This window comes from Pundamilia nyererei, unplaced genomic scaffold (assembly GCF_000239375.1).
Source record: "Pundamilia nyererei isolate P.nyererei 1_Seehausen unplaced genomic scaffold, PunNye1.0 scaffold00059, whole genome shotgun sequence".
NCBI lineage: Eukaryota > Metazoa > Chordata > Actinopteri > Cichliformes > Cichlidae > Pundamilia > Pundamilia nyererei.
The window spans coordinates 139,304-157,975 of NW_005187460.1; the positions used below are offsets into that span (position 1 = coordinate 139,304).

The 18,672-nt window shown below is 42.5% G+C and overlaps 1 protein-coding gene across 7 annotated transcripts in view; it reads right to left on the reverse strand.

Moving 5' to 3' along the window:
• Positions 1-3,786: 3,786 nt before the first annotated feature.
• The window catches only part of cacna1aa (calcium channel, voltage-dependent, P/Q type, alpha 1A subunit, a), an 81,368-nt gene continuing 66,482 nt past the window's right edge, over positions 3,787-18,672 (reverse strand). For 3 of the 7 annotated variants that reach the window (XM_013911252.1, XM_013911251.1, XM_013911250.1), the window contains 9 exons: positions 16,357-16,462; positions 15,703-15,810; positions 13,293-13,393; positions 11,577-11,692; positions 11,342-11,474; positions 9,767-9,880; positions 6,791-7,007; positions 6,247-6,518; positions 3,787-4,673 (listed from right to left, as the gene is read on the reverse strand). In XM_013911252.1, coding sequence (XP_013766706.1) covers positions 3,879-4,673; positions 6,247-6,518; positions 6,791-7,007; positions 9,767-9,880; positions 11,342-11,474; positions 11,577-11,692; positions 13,293-13,393; positions 15,703-15,810; positions 16,357-16,462 — 1,962 coding nt within the window. In that variant the 3' untranslated portion in view covers positions 3,787-3,878. Of the gene's footprint in view, positions 4,674-6,246; positions 6,519-6,790; positions 7,008-8,489; positions 8,526-9,766; positions 9,881-11,341; positions 11,475-11,576; positions 11,693-13,292; positions 13,394-15,702; positions 15,811-16,356; positions 16,463-18,672 lie in introns of all 7 variants that reach the window. The other 4 variants (XM_013911255.1, XM_013911256.1, XM_013911253.1 and 1 more) reach the window with 3 other exon arrangements.

The window sequence follows — 18,672 nt, forward strand, 5'->3', positions numbered from 1 at the left end:
ATGACTGCAAATCCTTTTTGTAATAAAAAATAAACCAGTTGTTAGCTGTTTTTTTGTGATAATACTACGCAAAGGTAATGTGGCCAAGAAATATGAGTACAGTTTTAAAGTTCATGTGTGGCCTTCACTTTCTGTGAGTAATGCTTACAAGCGTTTATTTTTCTTGACTGACTGACAGGTGGAGGAAATGGACTGAGAAACCTATGCACTTTCCTAGGGCACACACACACACACACACACACACACACACACACACACACACACACACACACACACACACACGCAAATTCAAAGCTGAAGAAGACTTGGCGCACAAAAAAGAAATGACACAAAGCAGTATGCATTCTCTCTGGATTTTATTCTTTAGGAAGAGTTTCTGTTTGGAATTACAAAATGCACTGGTAGAAATAGCGGTGAGACTGGCTGAGAGTGTGACAGGTAAGAGCGTGAGAGAGACAGGGTAGAGAAAGAGAGATAGATAGAGGGAGAGAGAGCGAGAGAGAGAAAATAGAGAGTGAGTGAGAGATCAAAGGACCATCAGCCAGTTTTTAACAAGTACATCAACAGTTTTGGCGAGCTCCTCCATCCCTTGACCCTCCCCAACACAAAAGTATAAGGAAGAATACACCATCGTCTGAACTGTACTTTCTTTTCTTTCTTTATATTTTTATTTTTTCTGTTAAATTAAAAACAGTTCTTTTTTTTTCATGGTGTCCTGAACATGGTTGTGCTGTGCCTCAACCCCATGTAACAGAAGAAAAACAAACAGGACTTTGACTCTCACCAAAGTCTCTTTTTTTGTGTTTTTACTCTTTAGATTTTTTTTTAAGTTTTTAAAACATTTTTTGTTTTCAAAAATAGAAGGAAAAAAAGGAAACATTGCTTTTTTAAAAACATCTATCTATTTATATATTACTTTTTTCTTTTTTTCTTTTTTTAAATTCCTCTGAATTAATTAATCTGCTTTTTCTTTTATGTCCTGAAGATGACTTTTTAACCCACGGTGTGGCATGCACATAGCACATGCATTTCTGGAACTAGATATTTTTTCCTTTTTTAAAATCTTTTGTACTTGAAAAATGAACAAAAAGAAAAAAAAAACATTTTTTTTTTAAATTTATGTATTTTTTTCCCCCAGTAGCGACTTTACATTGCTTTTTGAAGACTTTGTGTGGTTAATCAGCGTGTTAGTGGATTTTACTGCAGCATATACACAAAGATGGAAGGTGAACATTTTGGGGCTTTGCACGTTCCATTCAGTGGAGGGGGCAGGTGGGAGGGGCTTTACTGACATCACACACGCACGCACACGCACAACCACAGAGCTGAAGGTCGTTACAATGATTTGATTTGAATGTCTTAAGATTTCAGAAGAGTTCTGGAGAATTTTTTAAAAAAGCATTCAGAAAAACAAAACATAATTTTATTTGAAACACACCCACCCGTGTGCATACATACACGCAAAAACCCACTGACACACACCACAACCAGGAGCTACATACCTTAGTGTGCTTTCTAATTTTACATGTAGTGATGTGAGAAATATTTTTTGTGACATTCCACTGAGGTTGGAAAGACACTAATAGGCAGTGTTTTCTTTTTTTTTTTTCAATGCATTCTCTGGTCAACATGTGATAGGCCTCCAGGTAAGATGTGGGTCAAGTAAAAGAATGAGAGAAAAAAAAAGGAACTTAAAGTAAAAAATAACAGTAATGTTGGGTCTGACGGTGGTGTGCGTTAGTGAAAAGTGTTAGTTTGAGGCACACAGAGAGAACTGAAACTTATACAAGAGTGATACACACAGAACGCAGGTGATTTTTAGGACTACAGCGAGGCCCAGGCATCCTTTCTCCAGCCCATCTGCTACAATACGACTCACACACCTGATTTTTACACAGATAAGGCGGTCTACTAGCGAGAGAATGAGCTAAACTGCATTTTTGGTGCACTCACTGTATAAGTATAGTGAATAGACCGGGACACTATTTGTCACACAGCGCCATCTGTAGGTCAAAGGCGATGGCGAGTGGATTGTAAAACCTGCAATTCAATGCATTTTGATGTACAAATTTCAAATAGTTATTAACTTTGAAGAAGACTCAGAGTAAGAGGACAGCTCTGTCCTCCTGATAACTCATTCTCCCACAGTGTAGTGGTGTGTTCCAGCGCCACCCAAGGGTTGGAAAAAGGATTATTTTCAAATCTTCAAAGATCAAAATAAAAACAAGCACACAGAAGAAAATATAAGACCAAATATGGAGAACTCGCCTCATTCTCACGCTCATCATGATCTTTACAAACGATGGTATAAGTTTATCCCTTAATACGTTCAGCAACAAAGAAAACAAAGATGAAGAGTTTCTCTCCTTTCTGCACATTTCTATTGGTCTCTTTCTGCTGCCTCTGTGTTAACCCCACACCCTGGAAGACTTTTGAGATGTTACTGATTTGTCAGACATAATTCACCATATCCATGTTTATACCCTGCGTCCCATTAAACCATTTTTTTTTTAGCCTTAATTACAAAAAAAGGTAACTTCCACAAAAATAAGTACAATTCCAGCTGTATCAATGGCAGGCATTTGGCACGGAATAGACAGTAGACGAGCAAGCAGAAGAGTTATCATTTTGTTCCCTCTAGATATACATACAGTAAATATCCAATCTCCATGTAACTTTCGGGCCACTGGTGTTTTTAGCATATGTGAAGGTACAGAGAGAGGAATATCATTCAGAGGAGAGAGAGAGAAAAACAGAAAGCACTTTTAATCATAAATAAAAAAAAGAGAGAGAAACCCTGCAGACCATAACAAAAAACAGGACTGAAGAACATTTTCCCTCTGCAAACAGTAGATTCTCAGTGTTGCTATTATTAGTATTCTTTTGTATCATTCATGCAGGATTCCATAGAGTGTACAACTCTGCAAGTCTACAAAAAACGAAGCTGTGTGGGGGTGCAACAGAAGATTCAAGCTTCAATGTTTTGAAGAAGTAGAAGAGAAGGAGGAAGAAGAAGCAGCTCCAGGAGTAGAAGAAATACTGCAGAAAACAGTTTGTTTCTCTGTTTCTGAAACCCATCCTCCACTATTTTTTCCCCTCTCATAGGTCATAGGTTGAGGTTGGTTAAATTGTTTCTGGGAGGAGTGCAATCTCTCCAGATGCACCCATCCTCTCCTCCAGATGTCCACGGAGGGACTCGTCGACCCCCGTGCAACACTCCCCAACTCTCCCACCCACTTAGCCTCCCTCACCTCTTACAGGTGGAGGGCTCTGTGTCAGGTTTATTTGTATTTAAAAACACAGATGATAAAACTCATCAATATTCAACTGGTGGCTGGGAGGGTTGGTTTGAAATCTTTTTGCAGCTAACTTAACAGAAGTTAGCTCAGAGAAGCAAAGAAAACAAACAAACGACAAGAACAACAAAAAAAAGAGGTCGCTCATTTTTGTCTCTGACTGTAAAGTGTCTTTTGTCGAGTCGCAACTCTTGACATCTTGTAAGTGGCTATAGCTCATGGCCAGAGGCATAATTTAAGACACAAAGACTAGTGTCTGACGCTCCTCCAGTTTGGTCTCATTTGGCATCAAAAGAAATGATCGACAAGACGCGAGCAGAACGCGGAGGTGTTTCGTTACCTCCTCGTATCGCTTTTGGATCTCCAGATTCTGTCTCTGCATTCTTGTTCCATCCCATGACACCGGTTGTTTCATGTAGCTCACCGTCACTTAGACAGCAGTGGAGGAGAGGGAAAAACAAATCGAACAGACAAGAAAGAAACGTTTATATTTTTTTCCCTTGGCAGTCAGTGCTCTGGCTCATCTTCTTTCGGTATTTCAATTTTTTTTTCCTTGTTAAGTCCCACCCCCTTCCCCAGAGGCTAGCACCAATCGTCATCCTCCGTTTCACTGTAGGGTTCATGCAAGCCTTTGCGAGGACCCCTTGGATGCCCAGCCGGAGGAGGGACCTTGTGGGGACCAGTGTGTGGGGGTCCGTGGACATGTGTGGAAGGTGATGAAGAACGATAGCCGTTGGGTAGCCGGCGCTGGGCGGCAGACTGAACTTGGCCCTGCACAGGCCCTGTCAGAGCCGTTGTTGGCGGAGGCGCGTGATGAACAGTTCTAGGCGAGGTTCGGCTGGGCTGAGGATGGGGGTTGTTGACTGGGTGTGGCTGTGGGGGAGGTAGGGGATGGGGGTTATGCTGCTGTGGTTGTGAGGGAGGTGGCAGTGGGTGGTTGGCATGAGGGTGCGGGTTGCCCCCCTGCACGGGGTTTGGCTCATAGGCAGGTGGTTCATGATGGGGCTCGTAGTCCTGGTAGTCCTGGTTGTAGAAACATCCATCCCCTTCTATAGAGCCCCCTCCTCCACCTGTGTCTCCCCAGCGCAGTGGGGGCTGATGACGTGGTGTGCCATGGTGGCCCAGCTGAAGGCCAGCGGGGGGAGGACCCTGGCCTTGGGAAGGTTCTGGAGAAAAGCGGCGAGGGGCAGGAGCTGGGGCTGAGGGTCTGCCTTGTGCCACCCCAGGAGGGGTGGGCATAGCCTTACGGACTACAGGGGAGTAAGTAACATGGGGCCGGGGTGTTGCCGGGGTCTGAGGCAACTGCCGACGGCCCCGCCGCGGTGTACTGGTCCCCGAGGTTGAGGGGACAGGGCTTCCGCTGACTGAACTACTGCCCTACACAAAAAGTGAAATAAAGCAAATAAAAAGAACGAACCACAAATTCAACGACAAAACATGTAGAATAAAGTAGAGGATGGTAAAGATTTAGCGTGAAGCCAACAGAGAGAGAAGGAAAAGAACGCAAGACAGAGAGTCCAGATAGAAAAGCAAGAAAAGGACCAGAGCAAGATCCACAGCAACAATAAGAATAAAAGCACCATCCATAAAAGAGTGGCAGAAATGAAAGGCATTAAAAAGGAGCAGAGCAGATGATGTGGATAAAAAAGATGAGATTTCAAACAGGACCATACATAAAAAAGCAACATGTTACGCAGAGGAAAGAAAACAAAAGACGACAGGAGAAAAGAAGGATAAAGGGTTGATTTCCAGGATAACAAATGCAGTACAGGGTAAATATGGTAACTAAACATACATAAAATGTGTCTGGTTTTGCATTATTTTGAGCAAGCTGTGTAGCATGTATGTATAACACAAATTCAAATAAGAAAATCCACTTCCTCCCCTTTAAAGAAAGCTGTTGTTCCTGCAGTAATTATTAAAATATATTACAAAATCAGCGTGTTTAGCTAAATAATATGCATTACCAAAAATTCATGAGCAAAGAAAATTTAGGTCTAAAGTATAGTGGGCAATAAGCTTGGAAAAGAATGTCATAAGGAAACATAGTGGGGAGGGCATGACAGAACATTTAGACAGGGCAACTGGGAACAGCAATAAGGTACTCAAATATACATTCTTTATGCATATTTGTTTGGTTGTTGGTGGTTTGGTAGCAAACACTTCTTACTCATTTCTGCATTATTATACCAACAATAATGCATGTTTATGTGAATATAGTGAAACATAAATGTATATACAAATATACATAAAGATACACATGCTATCTGCTGTCATTAACATAATGCCAACAATTAAACAATGGCAGAAGACCTTATTAAAAGTTGGACCTAGGTTCTGAGACTGGTGCATTAAACTTGCATTCTCTCTATTGGCCAGCAGGGGGCAACCCTTCTGGCTTTCAACAAGAAAATGATTCTGTTTGACACATATTACTTAATACTTTTTGCTAATGAGTTTATGGCTTAATTGTTATATTTAATTCTTATTTATTACAGAATGATTTTTAATTTTAATATATGATTATGTTTATATTTTATATCTTGTGTATTTTTTAAAGTACGGCTAGCCTGTAATTGTGAAGCCACCATACGGTGATTCAAGAAACTGAAACAAGCCTTCAGTAGTCCACAAACCAACAGGTGATGTCACGCTACATCTATCTTTTTTATACAGTTTCCAATCAGAGGAACATTTCTAACATAACTACATCAAAAAGTTACACCTTATGTAGACTATACAGCACTGTGTTTGGTTACAGCCAGAAAAGGTTATTGGGGTTTTTCTAGCTGATAGTCCACCAGTTAACTACCATCAAATTAGAGGCCCAATATTAGACCACTTGAAATGTGTTTGACCAATATTTATTTAATTATTTTTCTCCTCAAAAACCAACAGGTGTGTTTTTCCAGCCTAGATATCAAGTACACTCAATACCCCAGGAGCCCACCTGTCTGTGTGTCACGCAATCGCGACCCTCGCTGGGAGATCGCGACCAGCGCCGGTCCCTTTCTCGCTCCCGGTCACGGTCGCGAGAGTGCCTGTGGACGTACTCGCCCCCTCGTTCTGCTACATAGCGCTCCTTGTCCACAGAGCCGTGGTGATGGTGATGATGGTGGTGGTGCTTACGGTCTTTGGAACGGCCGCGATCCCTGTCTCGATCCTTGTCTTTTGACGTGAGGTCGCCAGACTGAGTGGTTGTGCTTAGGTCTGTGCCCAGGCCTGATGACAGAGTGTTTAGAGGGGTTCGTTATTATTGCACTCCAGCGACACATTCTAGCAGCCCTTGGAAATAATGGCTAAACAACAACAACAACAACAACAAAAAGACTTTTATGTGCTTTTTGTTCAGTTGTACAAAAATTGGATTCATTTATTGCAGAAGGTGAGACGGTTGGAGAAAATGAGTTCTAGATAGTGGAAATATCTTCTACAGTACCTGTCAAATGATCAATATGCAAAAAATGTGTGTGTGTGTTTGTGGTTTCACCCACCTGTGTCAGCCTCAGTGTAGCGACAGAGGGACCTCTCAGATGCCCGATGGCTCCGGTCTTTTCGCCGGTGTCCGTGTCTGGAACTTCTCCCCTCTTCTGGGATTGCATGCTCCATGTTGTAGTCGTCTGCCCCTCCTTTGTCTCTGTGACCACGCCCAGACCTGCTGTGGCCCAGGGAGGAGGCGGAGCGTTTCATTGGACTGCTGTCATTGATGGTCTAAGAGAGGAAGAGAAAGAAACCACCGAGGGATGGAGGGAGAGAGAGAAATGCAAGGAGAGGTGTTTCCTTTGAATGTCAGGTTGGTGTTTCATTTATACAATGGGATAACAGATATGTATAGGGGTGTATATATGGGTTTAACTGGGGTCTGTTTCTATGAAAGCCCTCAATGGATCTTCTTCCTTTAACCTATACCGAATCATAGACCCCCAATCATGCTACTTCAAAAACAGAGACATTGCATACAATTTATAAGGCAGGGGTCGGCAAAAAAACCCATTAGCCAAGTTTAGTGCTTGTAAACAATCCATCCATGTATTTCAGTAGCTAAGCATGGCTAAAGCAAGGCCAGTGCAGTGTTGTATTAACATTCAAACCTGGTGGAGAGCTCAGATGCCGACCCCTGATACAGAAGATTAAAAAAAAATTCAAAAGGAAGCACAGGGAAAGAGATGATGGCAAGCGACCATGCCTTCCATGCTTCTGTAACTTGTAATGTTAAAGAAAAAAAGGGGACAGAAGGGTCAATTCAGCACTTCTCCATTTTCACCACTCATTAATGCCCTCGAACATGGCGCATTCCAGGCTGCACAAAACTCTTCTGTTTCTGCTCTGTCTCAGCGTGCTTCCCTGCAACCATGCATGTACATAGGGGATGTCCTGAGTCTGCTAACGACATTCCTCTGCAGTGCCGAGGCCTCGTGACCTGAGGCAGGACAGGACAGCAGGACAGCGCCTATGGTGCCACAAGTTGATGACCTGGGCATGAAAATCATATCAGGTTACTTCAGTGCTAAATCCTTTTTGCAGCTGAGCTGAGCAAGTTTTGTAGTCATTGTGAATTGTCACAGATTAAATTACAGATGATGGGTTGGCAGATTAACTGGCCTCACAGAAGTAGCACTGAGAATCCTATAAACATATCCATTCATATGCACGTATGTCCATATCCCTCCTTGTTTCTGACACTCTAACCACGCACCACATACATTCACGCAAGCATACACTCACTCAAACAAAAAGATCTAAGTTCTAGCATGCAGGTAGGCAGTCGTGAATGGAGACTCATAATGGAGACTGTTAACAGCAACAACACAAAGATAAGCACACAGGCATGAGGACATGAGACAACGAAGCACCAGGAGCAGCAGCTGAGTAAAGAGAGACAGAGATACAGAAGACCCGGAGACAGTCATATGACCGTAAATGATGAGAAGGGACAAGCAGAGTTCAGCCCGAATCCAAACTTTCTGCATTAAGTGCACGAGTGAAGTAGTTAAGGGTCAGTAGGATTGGTTTGGAAACTGGACTTGCATATGAGTTCATGCTAAAAATGGTTGCTTTAATACATCTTAAGAAAACCCCTGCTTAAAAACACACACACAGAAAAAAACACACAACACAAAGACATGTTTGAGAAGGGGACTTGAATAAAGAGAAAGGGGAGGAGGGAGAAGACAGAGAAGACAGGGTACATACACTGAGGTTACTGCCACGTTGCTTCCCTTTCCTCCGCTGCTGTATGAGCACAGAGAAGACACACACACACACACACACACACACAAACAATGCCACAAATACACCAAATGTATGGATGTGGCGCAAACACAAAACAAGGAGGAGAAGTGATGGGGAGAGGGAGAGAAGGAAGGGAGACAGGGATGGTGTGATATGCAGTGATCAAAGAGGAAGGGTGAAGAGGAGTACAAGTTTAAAAGCGTTAGATTGAGGTTCAACCCAAAAAGAGGATGGGGTGCCAGAGTGGAGAGATGAAAGAGAGAGAAAGAGAAAAGGAGGGACAGAGAAAGAAGGTCCGATTAGACACCGAAGCAGCAGCGAGGGTGGAAGAGATACACTTACCACAAATACTGGGGGTGATTGGTGCCACGAGAGTGTTATACAGACAAGATCACCATGAAAGTGCTCAATCAACAGAAACACGGTCACAACATCAATGATGATAATCAGCGAAAAACACATATAAAAACAAGCTCCAGAACACACAAACACGCACACATCTGTAACACTCAACATTATACTAGAACCAGTCCTGCTAATAAAGGGGGGGAAGCCCGGTTCGGCACTTGGAAAACCTCTGCTAGGAAGGAAGAGACAGTTTAGCAAAATGAGAAAAAATAAGATAAATAAATCACGGTCCTGACAAAAGAAGAAGAAATAATGTGGGGTGGGTGTGGGGGTAGAGAACTGCGCATGTCTGTGTGTGGTTTATAAATGTGTCGTGTGTGAATGACAACCAGAGCACTCACCGAGATATGAAACAGTTTAACATGGATGAGGGTGTGGGATGGAAAACAAGGCAACCGCATTTCCGAAAACACCTCCATGCAGGTGAAAGAGAGATAAGGGGAAGAGAAAAGCAAAACAGTTGGGAGAAAAGAAAAAGAAAGGAATGAAAGGTCTGACTTTGCCTTGCTGTGGTCCTTGTGAACCCAAGCCTGGAGGTCAACATGTCAGCAAAACATTTACATGTTTTACCCTGAAATACTGTCATGATATGCTAGTGGACATCATGGTTGCAACCACGTCACCCAGCGCAAAATGTAACCAGTGATTGTAAAAGTTTGTTGTTCGCAACCTCGTCCCAAACATTCTCCACTCTGGATTCAAGAGGCTGCAGCAAGAAATCCATAAGCAACGAGTCAGACCTTTGTGAATGTCATTGTTCCAAACAAAAGGAGATAAGGAGCGGACACAATGAGGACAACGGACAGTGGAAAGGTGAGAATACTGCTCACTTGGTTGTCGCCTGGGAGGCGGGGCATGGAAGCGGCCCTGCCGTGGCCTTCCATTGGTGGAAAGTGCTCAGTATCCGAGTAACCATCCTGCCCCATCTCTCTCATCTCTACCGTCTGTAAACAGAGCAGGAGAGCAGGAGGTGGTGTGATTGGCTGCCATGAAAACTAATAGGGAGGAGGAGAGGGGGGTAAGGTGGAAAGGTTATCCAAAGAGAGCAGAAAGCTGAAGGTCCCAGAGGAAAATCATGTCAGTTGGATAATTTGGTCTTTAATTGTTGTTTTCATTTTTAAATCAAACAGAAAAAAGGAAATTGTGTGTTTTGGTCTTTAGAAAATACTCCAACCAAAATCCAATTTTGTGTTTGCATATGCTGCTGTCACTTGAGTTGCAACAAATGCGAGCAGAAGGTGATTTGTTGTTTCCCTTTTTGTTTAGTGGCACTCAATGCCAGATGGAGGAGGTTGTGAGTCACGGCAGGAGTGGATTCTGGGAGGAAAAAACCACGTGCAGCCAAAAAGAGGCATGAGGGGAAAAAAAGAAAGAAAAAAAGAAATCTGATCAGATGATAATGTTAGCCAGGTGCAGGTCCTGGTACATTGTGGGCACTAAATGAGGTTATGTAAAACTGAAACTGCACTGGTGGGTCAGCTGCACTGCAGTTATCAAAAATCCAGTATGTTGGGGTTTTTTTTTTAATCAGAAACATGCAAATTTTATGTAGCAAATTTGCAAAATTCGATTTTGTTTGGAGTAAATCGCATTTTAGTTAAATCTGAACTGATAATCAAAGAATACCAGGTTGTCTCTCTGGCTGCTGAGTTTAGTCGTTCCTTTAGAGCTCTGCTGATTGTGGACAGGTGGCTACAATAAGAGGGCTGACAGATGCATGCACCTGCCAGACCCCCACCCTCCCCCCGCACGAGGTCTACAAGCAGACATGTTTAACGGCATGAAAACAGAGACATGAACCAGTCTGAGTCAAATGAGATGCAGAGATATATAGCCACTGAACAATTCAGTGAGATTTTAAAGAAATAAAATAAAATAAAAAGACTTGTGTGTAGAGACAGGTTTGAGAGATGGAGCTAATCAAAGAAATGTTCAATGTTAGTGATATCTGAAGAATCCAAAAAAGAGGAACTGCAGGAAATAAGTGTAACAACTTCAGTAAAATGATACAGGCAACAGTGCAGTAACGGTGATGCAGTCTGAGCTCTGAACTTACGACACCATAAGAATGGGAGAGTATTCCTAACAATGAACATACTGGGAAAAAACTAAATAAACTTATCAGCTGCCCTGATTTGATCTAATCCTCTATAAAAATCAGGTGTTACAAATGAGCAGGTCACTGCTGAGCCTGGATACGGAATTACAAACTTGAACAGTGAAGATTTTACCACGTAATTGTCCTCAGTTGCAATTGGGAGCTACATCAAGTAACACGGCACAAACTATTATCTGTGTGGTCTCTGGCCAGCTTATTGTGCCATTTCCAGTGTGTGTGTGTGTGTGTGTGTGTGTGTGTGCGTGTGTGCGTGTGTGTGTGTGTGTGTGTGTGTGTGAGCTTTTACCTGAGAGTTGGTCATGCTTCCCAGGCCATCCACAGGGTGTCCCTCAGGGCTCCAGCTGCCAACCTTCTGAGACATTTCCTGAGCGCGAGCCGTCACCCACGACTGGCTTTCCGGGACACCTCCCTCCACCGGCCTGTGACACACACACAAACACATATTAACAAGTCAAGGGTATGTCTTTCTTCAGCAAACCTGTTCCTGTAAAGTGAAAATAATCCAGAAGTGTCCAACTCACAGGCTGTTGGTGGTGTCTGTCATCTCAGGAGGAGGCAGGGCATTGTTAAGTCCCGGACCCCCATCCTGGGAGGGGGTAGGTGGCTCCACGCGCTGAAATAGTAATGGCGTTCGATTCTGTGTGAGATATACAACATGGCCGTCGCCAGCTATCAGGCAGACTGACAGGGAAATGGGGAGGGGGAACAAGGGCAGAGCATGAAGAGAGGGGATAGAGAGAGGGGGCTGCCGGTTGAAGCGAGACCGGGCAAACAGGAGAATGGAAGAGGGATGAATGCAAGAGCAACAAATGCCCAGCAGCTAGCAGAAGGAGAGAGATGAGCAGACTCAGATGTCATTCTGGGATCAGAGCAAAATGACGATCAGTGAGGAAGCGGGATTCAACCACTGCATCCAGAGCTTCATACAGCAAACTATCACATTATGGTTGTCATCTGATGCATTAACAGGCTGAAATTTAATGGGTGGGGGTGGGTATGTAAAAAGAGAAGAAAAAAACATTTGCAGGACAATTAAAAAAAAAAAAGATCCTATTCTAAAATGATAGAGGACATTGTAGCAAAGAAACACAGCAAGAAGCCGGTAGCAGGCAGGTAAAGTACACGATGGCACGTGTCAAATAAGAATTGCTACATTTGTTACAACTGCCTAATGTCCACTAATGACCACTTAAATCTAAAATTTTATTTAGTTGTTAAATTATTTTATTATTTTTCTTTTGTTTTTCAGTTTACTTATGTGAAAATACTGTAGCAAGCATCCCAATTAGTTTGCAAGGAATAAACACAATGTGAACCCCAACAAGTAAAGCACATCTAAAACTTGTGTGATCCGGTCTGGCCTAGCTGCGTTTTCTATAATGAAACACTGCATAGATCTCTCTTTGCATTTCTAGATAATATGGTAGCTGAGATCTGAGGCTCTAGTAAAGTCACACCGCAGACTGTGTGATAAAAAGTATGTATAAAAACAATTGTGTGAGAAATGCGTCTGTGTGTGGATGTGGAACATTGCAAAGGACTGAAGGCAGGAGAAAATAATGAGGATCAGAAATAATAAAGAAGGCAGTGGCTTGCTGATGTTTCGGGAACATCATGAGAAGTATCTCATAATACATAACACGTGCAATGACAATATTAAGTGCAAGCAGACCTTTATATTACGGCTGAATAATAATGTTAGGAATCACATAATTTCAGCATTGATAACATATCATCTTGTGAGGGAGGTCTATACCTTTCCAAGGTGACAAGCATGGGTAACAGGGAGTTAGAAGGTAGTGTATTGTTACAAGCAGTTGATATAGGAAAGACACAAGCTCAGCTAAAGAAGCCATTGTGAAGATTCCCATCAGGTTCAGGCATGGGCACATTTGGGATTGTGACAACATTTTAGCTTAATGTGAAAAAAATAACCTGCTACATTCTGTATGAGGAAAATGTTTTTTTTTTCCTCAAGAATTTCAGTGCTAGTGTAACAAACTTTGCCCAGAAGGTGGCAGCATTGTTTCTGAGCATTACCTTTGTGAAGTTATTGCGTTTGCCTTTATAGGTAATTGAATGGACACGCTTCCCTAATCTGAACGAATGCTGTCACAGTCCGGGCTTGTATAGATGAAGTTACAGACCTGTGGCCTCGGTTTCAGCACGTCAGTCTGCCTTTAATTTTAAAGGATCGGATGCAGGTAGAGTGTTACTTCACTGGAGACAGGCAGTACCTGCTCATCACGAAGAGCCTGGGAACGTTTGATCTTGCTCTGCCGGTAGTACTCCATGATCATCATGGCGGCATAGATTTTCCCCACTGTCAGGTCGGTTGCTGCAGAGAGAATGACAAGTTACCCTGCAGGATCAGGCTCTTTGGTCTTTGAGCATGAGGAATGGTAGAGAGGTGTGAGGCAAGCGCACAGGAAGCACTTGCATACATGAACATACGAGAAAATAGTCTTTTCACTGCCAGGCTGATTAAAAACTTCAGTTAACTCTAAAAAACACTTCTATGTGTCACAAGTACAATGCTGTAACTGAACAATCTCCTTCTGATATATGGCTCGTGTTTAGTGTGTAATATTAAACAAACTGTGGTCTCCAGTAAAATGATTAAAATTGTTTAAAAAGAGATACAATCTGTGCACATCAAAGCATCACAGAATGAGAGCAACTACTGATTTATACTTTCCTCAATATAACTAATGGTAAAAAGAGAGATTTGCCCCAAGTCTATAAAGCTGCCTGCCACGGAGTGAAAAGACATCTGTAGAAGGTTTATCTATAGTAGGACACCCTCTGATCTCACGCACAGAAATGGGTAGAAGTGTGAATGTTAAGGAATGGTGACTCTTGCGTTTGTGAGTTTAAGGAGGGAAAAAAATGCAGTATTCATTTTGTAATTTTGTGATTGCAAATGAATACTTTACCGCCACCTGTTGGACACAGATGGTAGCTTCAGTCTTGTAACCCTGAACTAGCAAAAGTTCACAACTACCTTTTTTTTCTTGGGCTGCTGACCTATTATGGCCAACGCATGCAGAATTTTTCCATGTACTGTATTGTAGCATGCAAAGAAAGCCCTTTAAGTGTGAGGCAGCATTAAAAATGCCAAAAAGCAACACAGCAGTAGTTCACAATCATAGCAGGAAGTCGCTGCAGCTAGCCCGAAATAAATCATCAGGGTCTGTTACTGTCATTATTCATTTGATGGAGGGACGTGAGGAAAAGTCAGCTGAATTTACGTCATGAGTGAGTCAGAGAGGAAATACGCCCAAATGCATAAGAAAGTACACTCTGTCATTCTCCGAAGGAAAGAAGTTTCATAAATATTATTACAGGAGGAAGTTTACCCTCATTAATGATTAGAGAGCACTCTTGGCAATTCCCGGGCACAGAGCCAGCCATCCCCACTCTGGCTGCATTGAAAAAGCAGCATTGGGTATCCATACTTACAGTATTTAACCATGACAGAGTATTATTGAAAGTCATCAGGAAATGAAAATGCAGATACATTTCTTTAGATGGGAAGCAGTGATACGGGTGAAGAAGAAGAATATTACTTTTTTTGTCTCACTCACGAAGGTCTTAGAACAGATGGCCAAATCACGTACACGATGACGCACTCGAGACATTCTTATAGACATCCAACTGGGCTGTGTGTGGTTCAAAGATGGGTCTTCTAGGAAGTGACGGTCATAGCTCCTACAGTTCAAAGAGCAAATACGCTGAATGGCCTACATCGCGAACATGTGGCCATCTGCCACATGAAAGCATTTGCAAGAAGCTAGTTGTGGTGGCTCCATCTGGAAAGGGGTGGTGGTAAAGAACTGCAGCACATGCCAGGAAATGACAGGCTGAGGCTCCGCTGCTGTGATAGAAGCGGCCAGCCCCTGTGGCAATATGATGGGCAAGCATGACTTCCCCATGATTCAAGTGGGTATTTCACATTTCCATAATTTTTAGCTTCTTATGGATAACCAGAAGAAGTGGTCTGCAACAATCAACCAAAATTCATCCCAGTAAGCTCAGGTTACTTCTGAGGGTATGTAGCAGTTAACAGACTCCAGTTTCTACAGAGAAACAACAAGCAGAGCACTGCCTTTAACAAGTACGAATACCACCTGAAAGACTGAATCTTTGAACCAGTGTTGTAGTTTATTTAATGAAGTTTTTTTTTCTCCTTGTTTTGGATAATTGGGGATTAGGGGAGGAGTGTAATGGATTGGAATTGCAGGAGACTGTATTATTGCACTGCCACCCATTGGACATTTTAGATATATTCAGTGATGATGGAGAAAGGGTTTTTTCAGTCAAGAGCTGTTGTCCTTGTGTAGTTCAGTCTCAGTCAGTTTTATTGATCTCCACTTCAAGATACTGCACTATTGCGTGGGTGTGTGGAGCTGTTTTGTGTCTACCATGCAGCTTGTTTCTGTGCTTCTGTTTTTTCATGATCATTTTCACACAATCTGAGTACTGATGTGTGAGACAGATGTGAAAGCTGATTCAGAGGGTGCAGCACTGGAAAAAGACTGGTTTGGAAAAGCAGACCTCAGGGGGCATGGAGAGGAACAATGGTGGAGCATTAGGTGGTAGCAGAAAATGGCACTGCTGTGGTTTACCCAAACTCTGGTCACTTACACTTGTGTGGTGTCACCAGCAAATCCAGATGCTTCTGGGAGAGGTTGGGCCAGATTGCCATCATCTCTTTCCTTAGCTCTGCATCCATCTGGTGTTTGTCGATACCACCTAGACATATTCATTAAAAAAACAGAAGCATGCACACACATGCAGATACACACACACATGTATGGACATCCATGCCCAAGTATGAGAACACAAATGAACACAAAACACAGAAAAATGCACATTAAGAAAGTTTACCCATACACACAAAATTACACACATTGTTTATAGCCATTCAGATTGAAAGGAAAAGGGGGAAAAGACATACAAACATGGAAACAGACAAACAGAAAAAAAAGGTTCCTTTTATTAGTCATGTAATTAATATAAGCTCACAACTGAAGTGAAACACAAGCAATCAACTTTGTGAGCTACATTCAGTCTCACCTTCAGCCTCACGCTAAATCTAGAAAAGTTCTACATATAGAATCTAAAGCCTTGGAAATAACAACACATCAGTTGCTGTATAGAGGATTGAGCATCAAGAAGAGTTCGAAGTTTCTGGTTCAGCACAGAAAAGACAATTCTGCTTTGAGGATGTTGGGGTTAAGAGAGAAGGAAGAAGAAAGCATGTGAAAATGTGACAAGTGAAAGTCAATTTGTCCGTACCCTTGGCAATCTTTATGTCCAGCGCTGTGCGGATCAAGGCCATGAGAGTGGAGTTGAAGTGGACCGTGTTGTCATCAGCCACGGGCAGATCCATACGGAGCAATCTCTGCGAGGAAGCCAGTCAGGCAGTAAGAACATTGAGGAGAAGGTGGGGTGCATGTGGAACCTCCAGGTGAAAAGGGGGAAGGGCTCTGAGCTTGTAGCAGGGAAGGAGAGTGGGTAGAAGGGAAGAGGGGGTGGGTTCGGAAGTTGAAGGAGCTGTGCATAGCATCTGCAGCAGGCCCTGACTTTGTCTGTCAGCCTATAGTGGCTCAGACTTAAGTGTCAAATTAGGCGCATATGTGATTATGAGTGCTGAAGTGACAAGAGAGTCGTAGTAATGCCCAAATTCTTGTTCATTTTTAAACATCTAAGTCACAAATTGATTAGTGGAGACTTTTTTCAGAATCACATTCTTATTTGCTTCATAACTGTCCAGGAACAGGCTGAGCAGCAGTTACTATTATCCAGAGCTCCCCCTAGTGCTTTGGAGGTTCACAGTGAAAACAACAGAGACCAGATGATAAACCAATAAGCCAACCGAGGGACTGGTCTAAGAAAGAGGAACACTGTGGTTTTTGTTTATTGGTTTTATCCTTTGCGGGTCTTGTTGGTTAGTAACAAACACACACGAATAATACGATTTACATCAACTAACAGAGTGACGTTCATGCATGTTTGGTGACAAAAGACAACAACCCGGCGACATCCAAGACATGCAGCGCACCATGCATCTCCCCCGTCCCCACATTCCAAAAATATGCCTCTCCTTTAATCCGTCTTTCCCCCCAAATCCTTCTTGCGCGTTCCACCCCCATGCAGCATGCAATGCAGGCACAATATGCCTCACAGGACAAGCAGCTGTGCAGCTGTACACAGAAAGCATCCTCTGTTGGCGACATTAAAATGAGTTTGTGAGTTGCTTTAATGTGGCTGTTATCGGAGGCATTAAGAAAAATAGTAGACAATGAGGCTACGCTGACATTTTCTGATGTCAAATGTGTGAACAAATGGGTATAGACTCGAAGGGTTAATAGGTGAGAGAGAGCAGCGTTCTGTGGAAAAAGAGGAAAAAAAACAACAACAACAAAAACAAAAAAAAAAGCCCACCATGGAAGCGTTGTTCTGGTGCTAAGACGCGTAATGATTTTTCAGGTGAACATAATCCAGGCGTGTGTAGGAAATATGAGGTGAAGCGAAATATTTCTTCTGCCAGAAAACAGATATAATAAGAACTGAAAGGGAAAGCTTAAGGGAAAGAGATGATAGAGAAAGAAAAATCAATAGGTTATGAGCTGGAGCACATAAAGAGAAAAAGTGACCGAAAATAGAAAAATAAAAGTCAAAACAATGTAATGTAAAAAAAGAAAAGGAATCACTGCCATACTTAGTTGGCTGTGTCTGTAAAGGGAAAAAAAATAAAGCAAGCAGTCCTGCCTGAAAAGCCATGCTGTCTCTCTTCAGGAGAGAATAGATCAAGGGTTAAAAGCAGCGACACTAAAAGGATAGCTATTAGGTGGACTGGATGGAAGGTCCTAGTTAAGATTTAGATTCGCCTGGAAAGCAAATTGAGACTTATGCTAAATAAATTTGGATCTAGTAATATTTATCAGAGAAGACAAAGATGCTCAACCATGCATAAAAAGCATTATAGAATGCTAAGCACACCTACCAGGATACATTTAGGTATTTTTACTTTTACATTTCAGGAAGGAGGCTCATAGTTTGAAAGTTTATAGGCCCAAGTTGGATGATGGCGGGTGTTAAACATAAAATGTTCAATTAAAAAACAGAAAAGTAGAGAGTTAAAAAGCTTGGGTCAAATAGCACATTGTATCAGATCACAACGTCAGCAATCTTGACTTCTTTTATGTAATCGGATAAACGTGTTTAATCACATGCAGCTTTAAATCATGTAAAATCTCTGCACTATTTGCCCCAGCTCTACTGGAAGAGAAGTGGGAGGTGGAGAAAGCAATGGAGTGATCGTCCGTGCCTACAGATTGTGTGGCTTGCTGCCTCCTCAGGCTAACAGTAATCTGAAAAAGATTTTTTTTAACCTGATCACGTGTAGCATGTAATGTAAATGTGTTATTAATGTTTAGTATATTCTTAATCTAACGGTTTGCATGATATCCATTGTACCTGTATTGTACTTGACAAATAGGGCATGTGCAGGAGTGATGCGGTGGTGTTGGTGGGGACTGGCCATGCAGGGGGGAAAGTGAGGGAGTGTACATGTGTGGAGAAGGGAGCAATATGCAGAGATAATGGGGG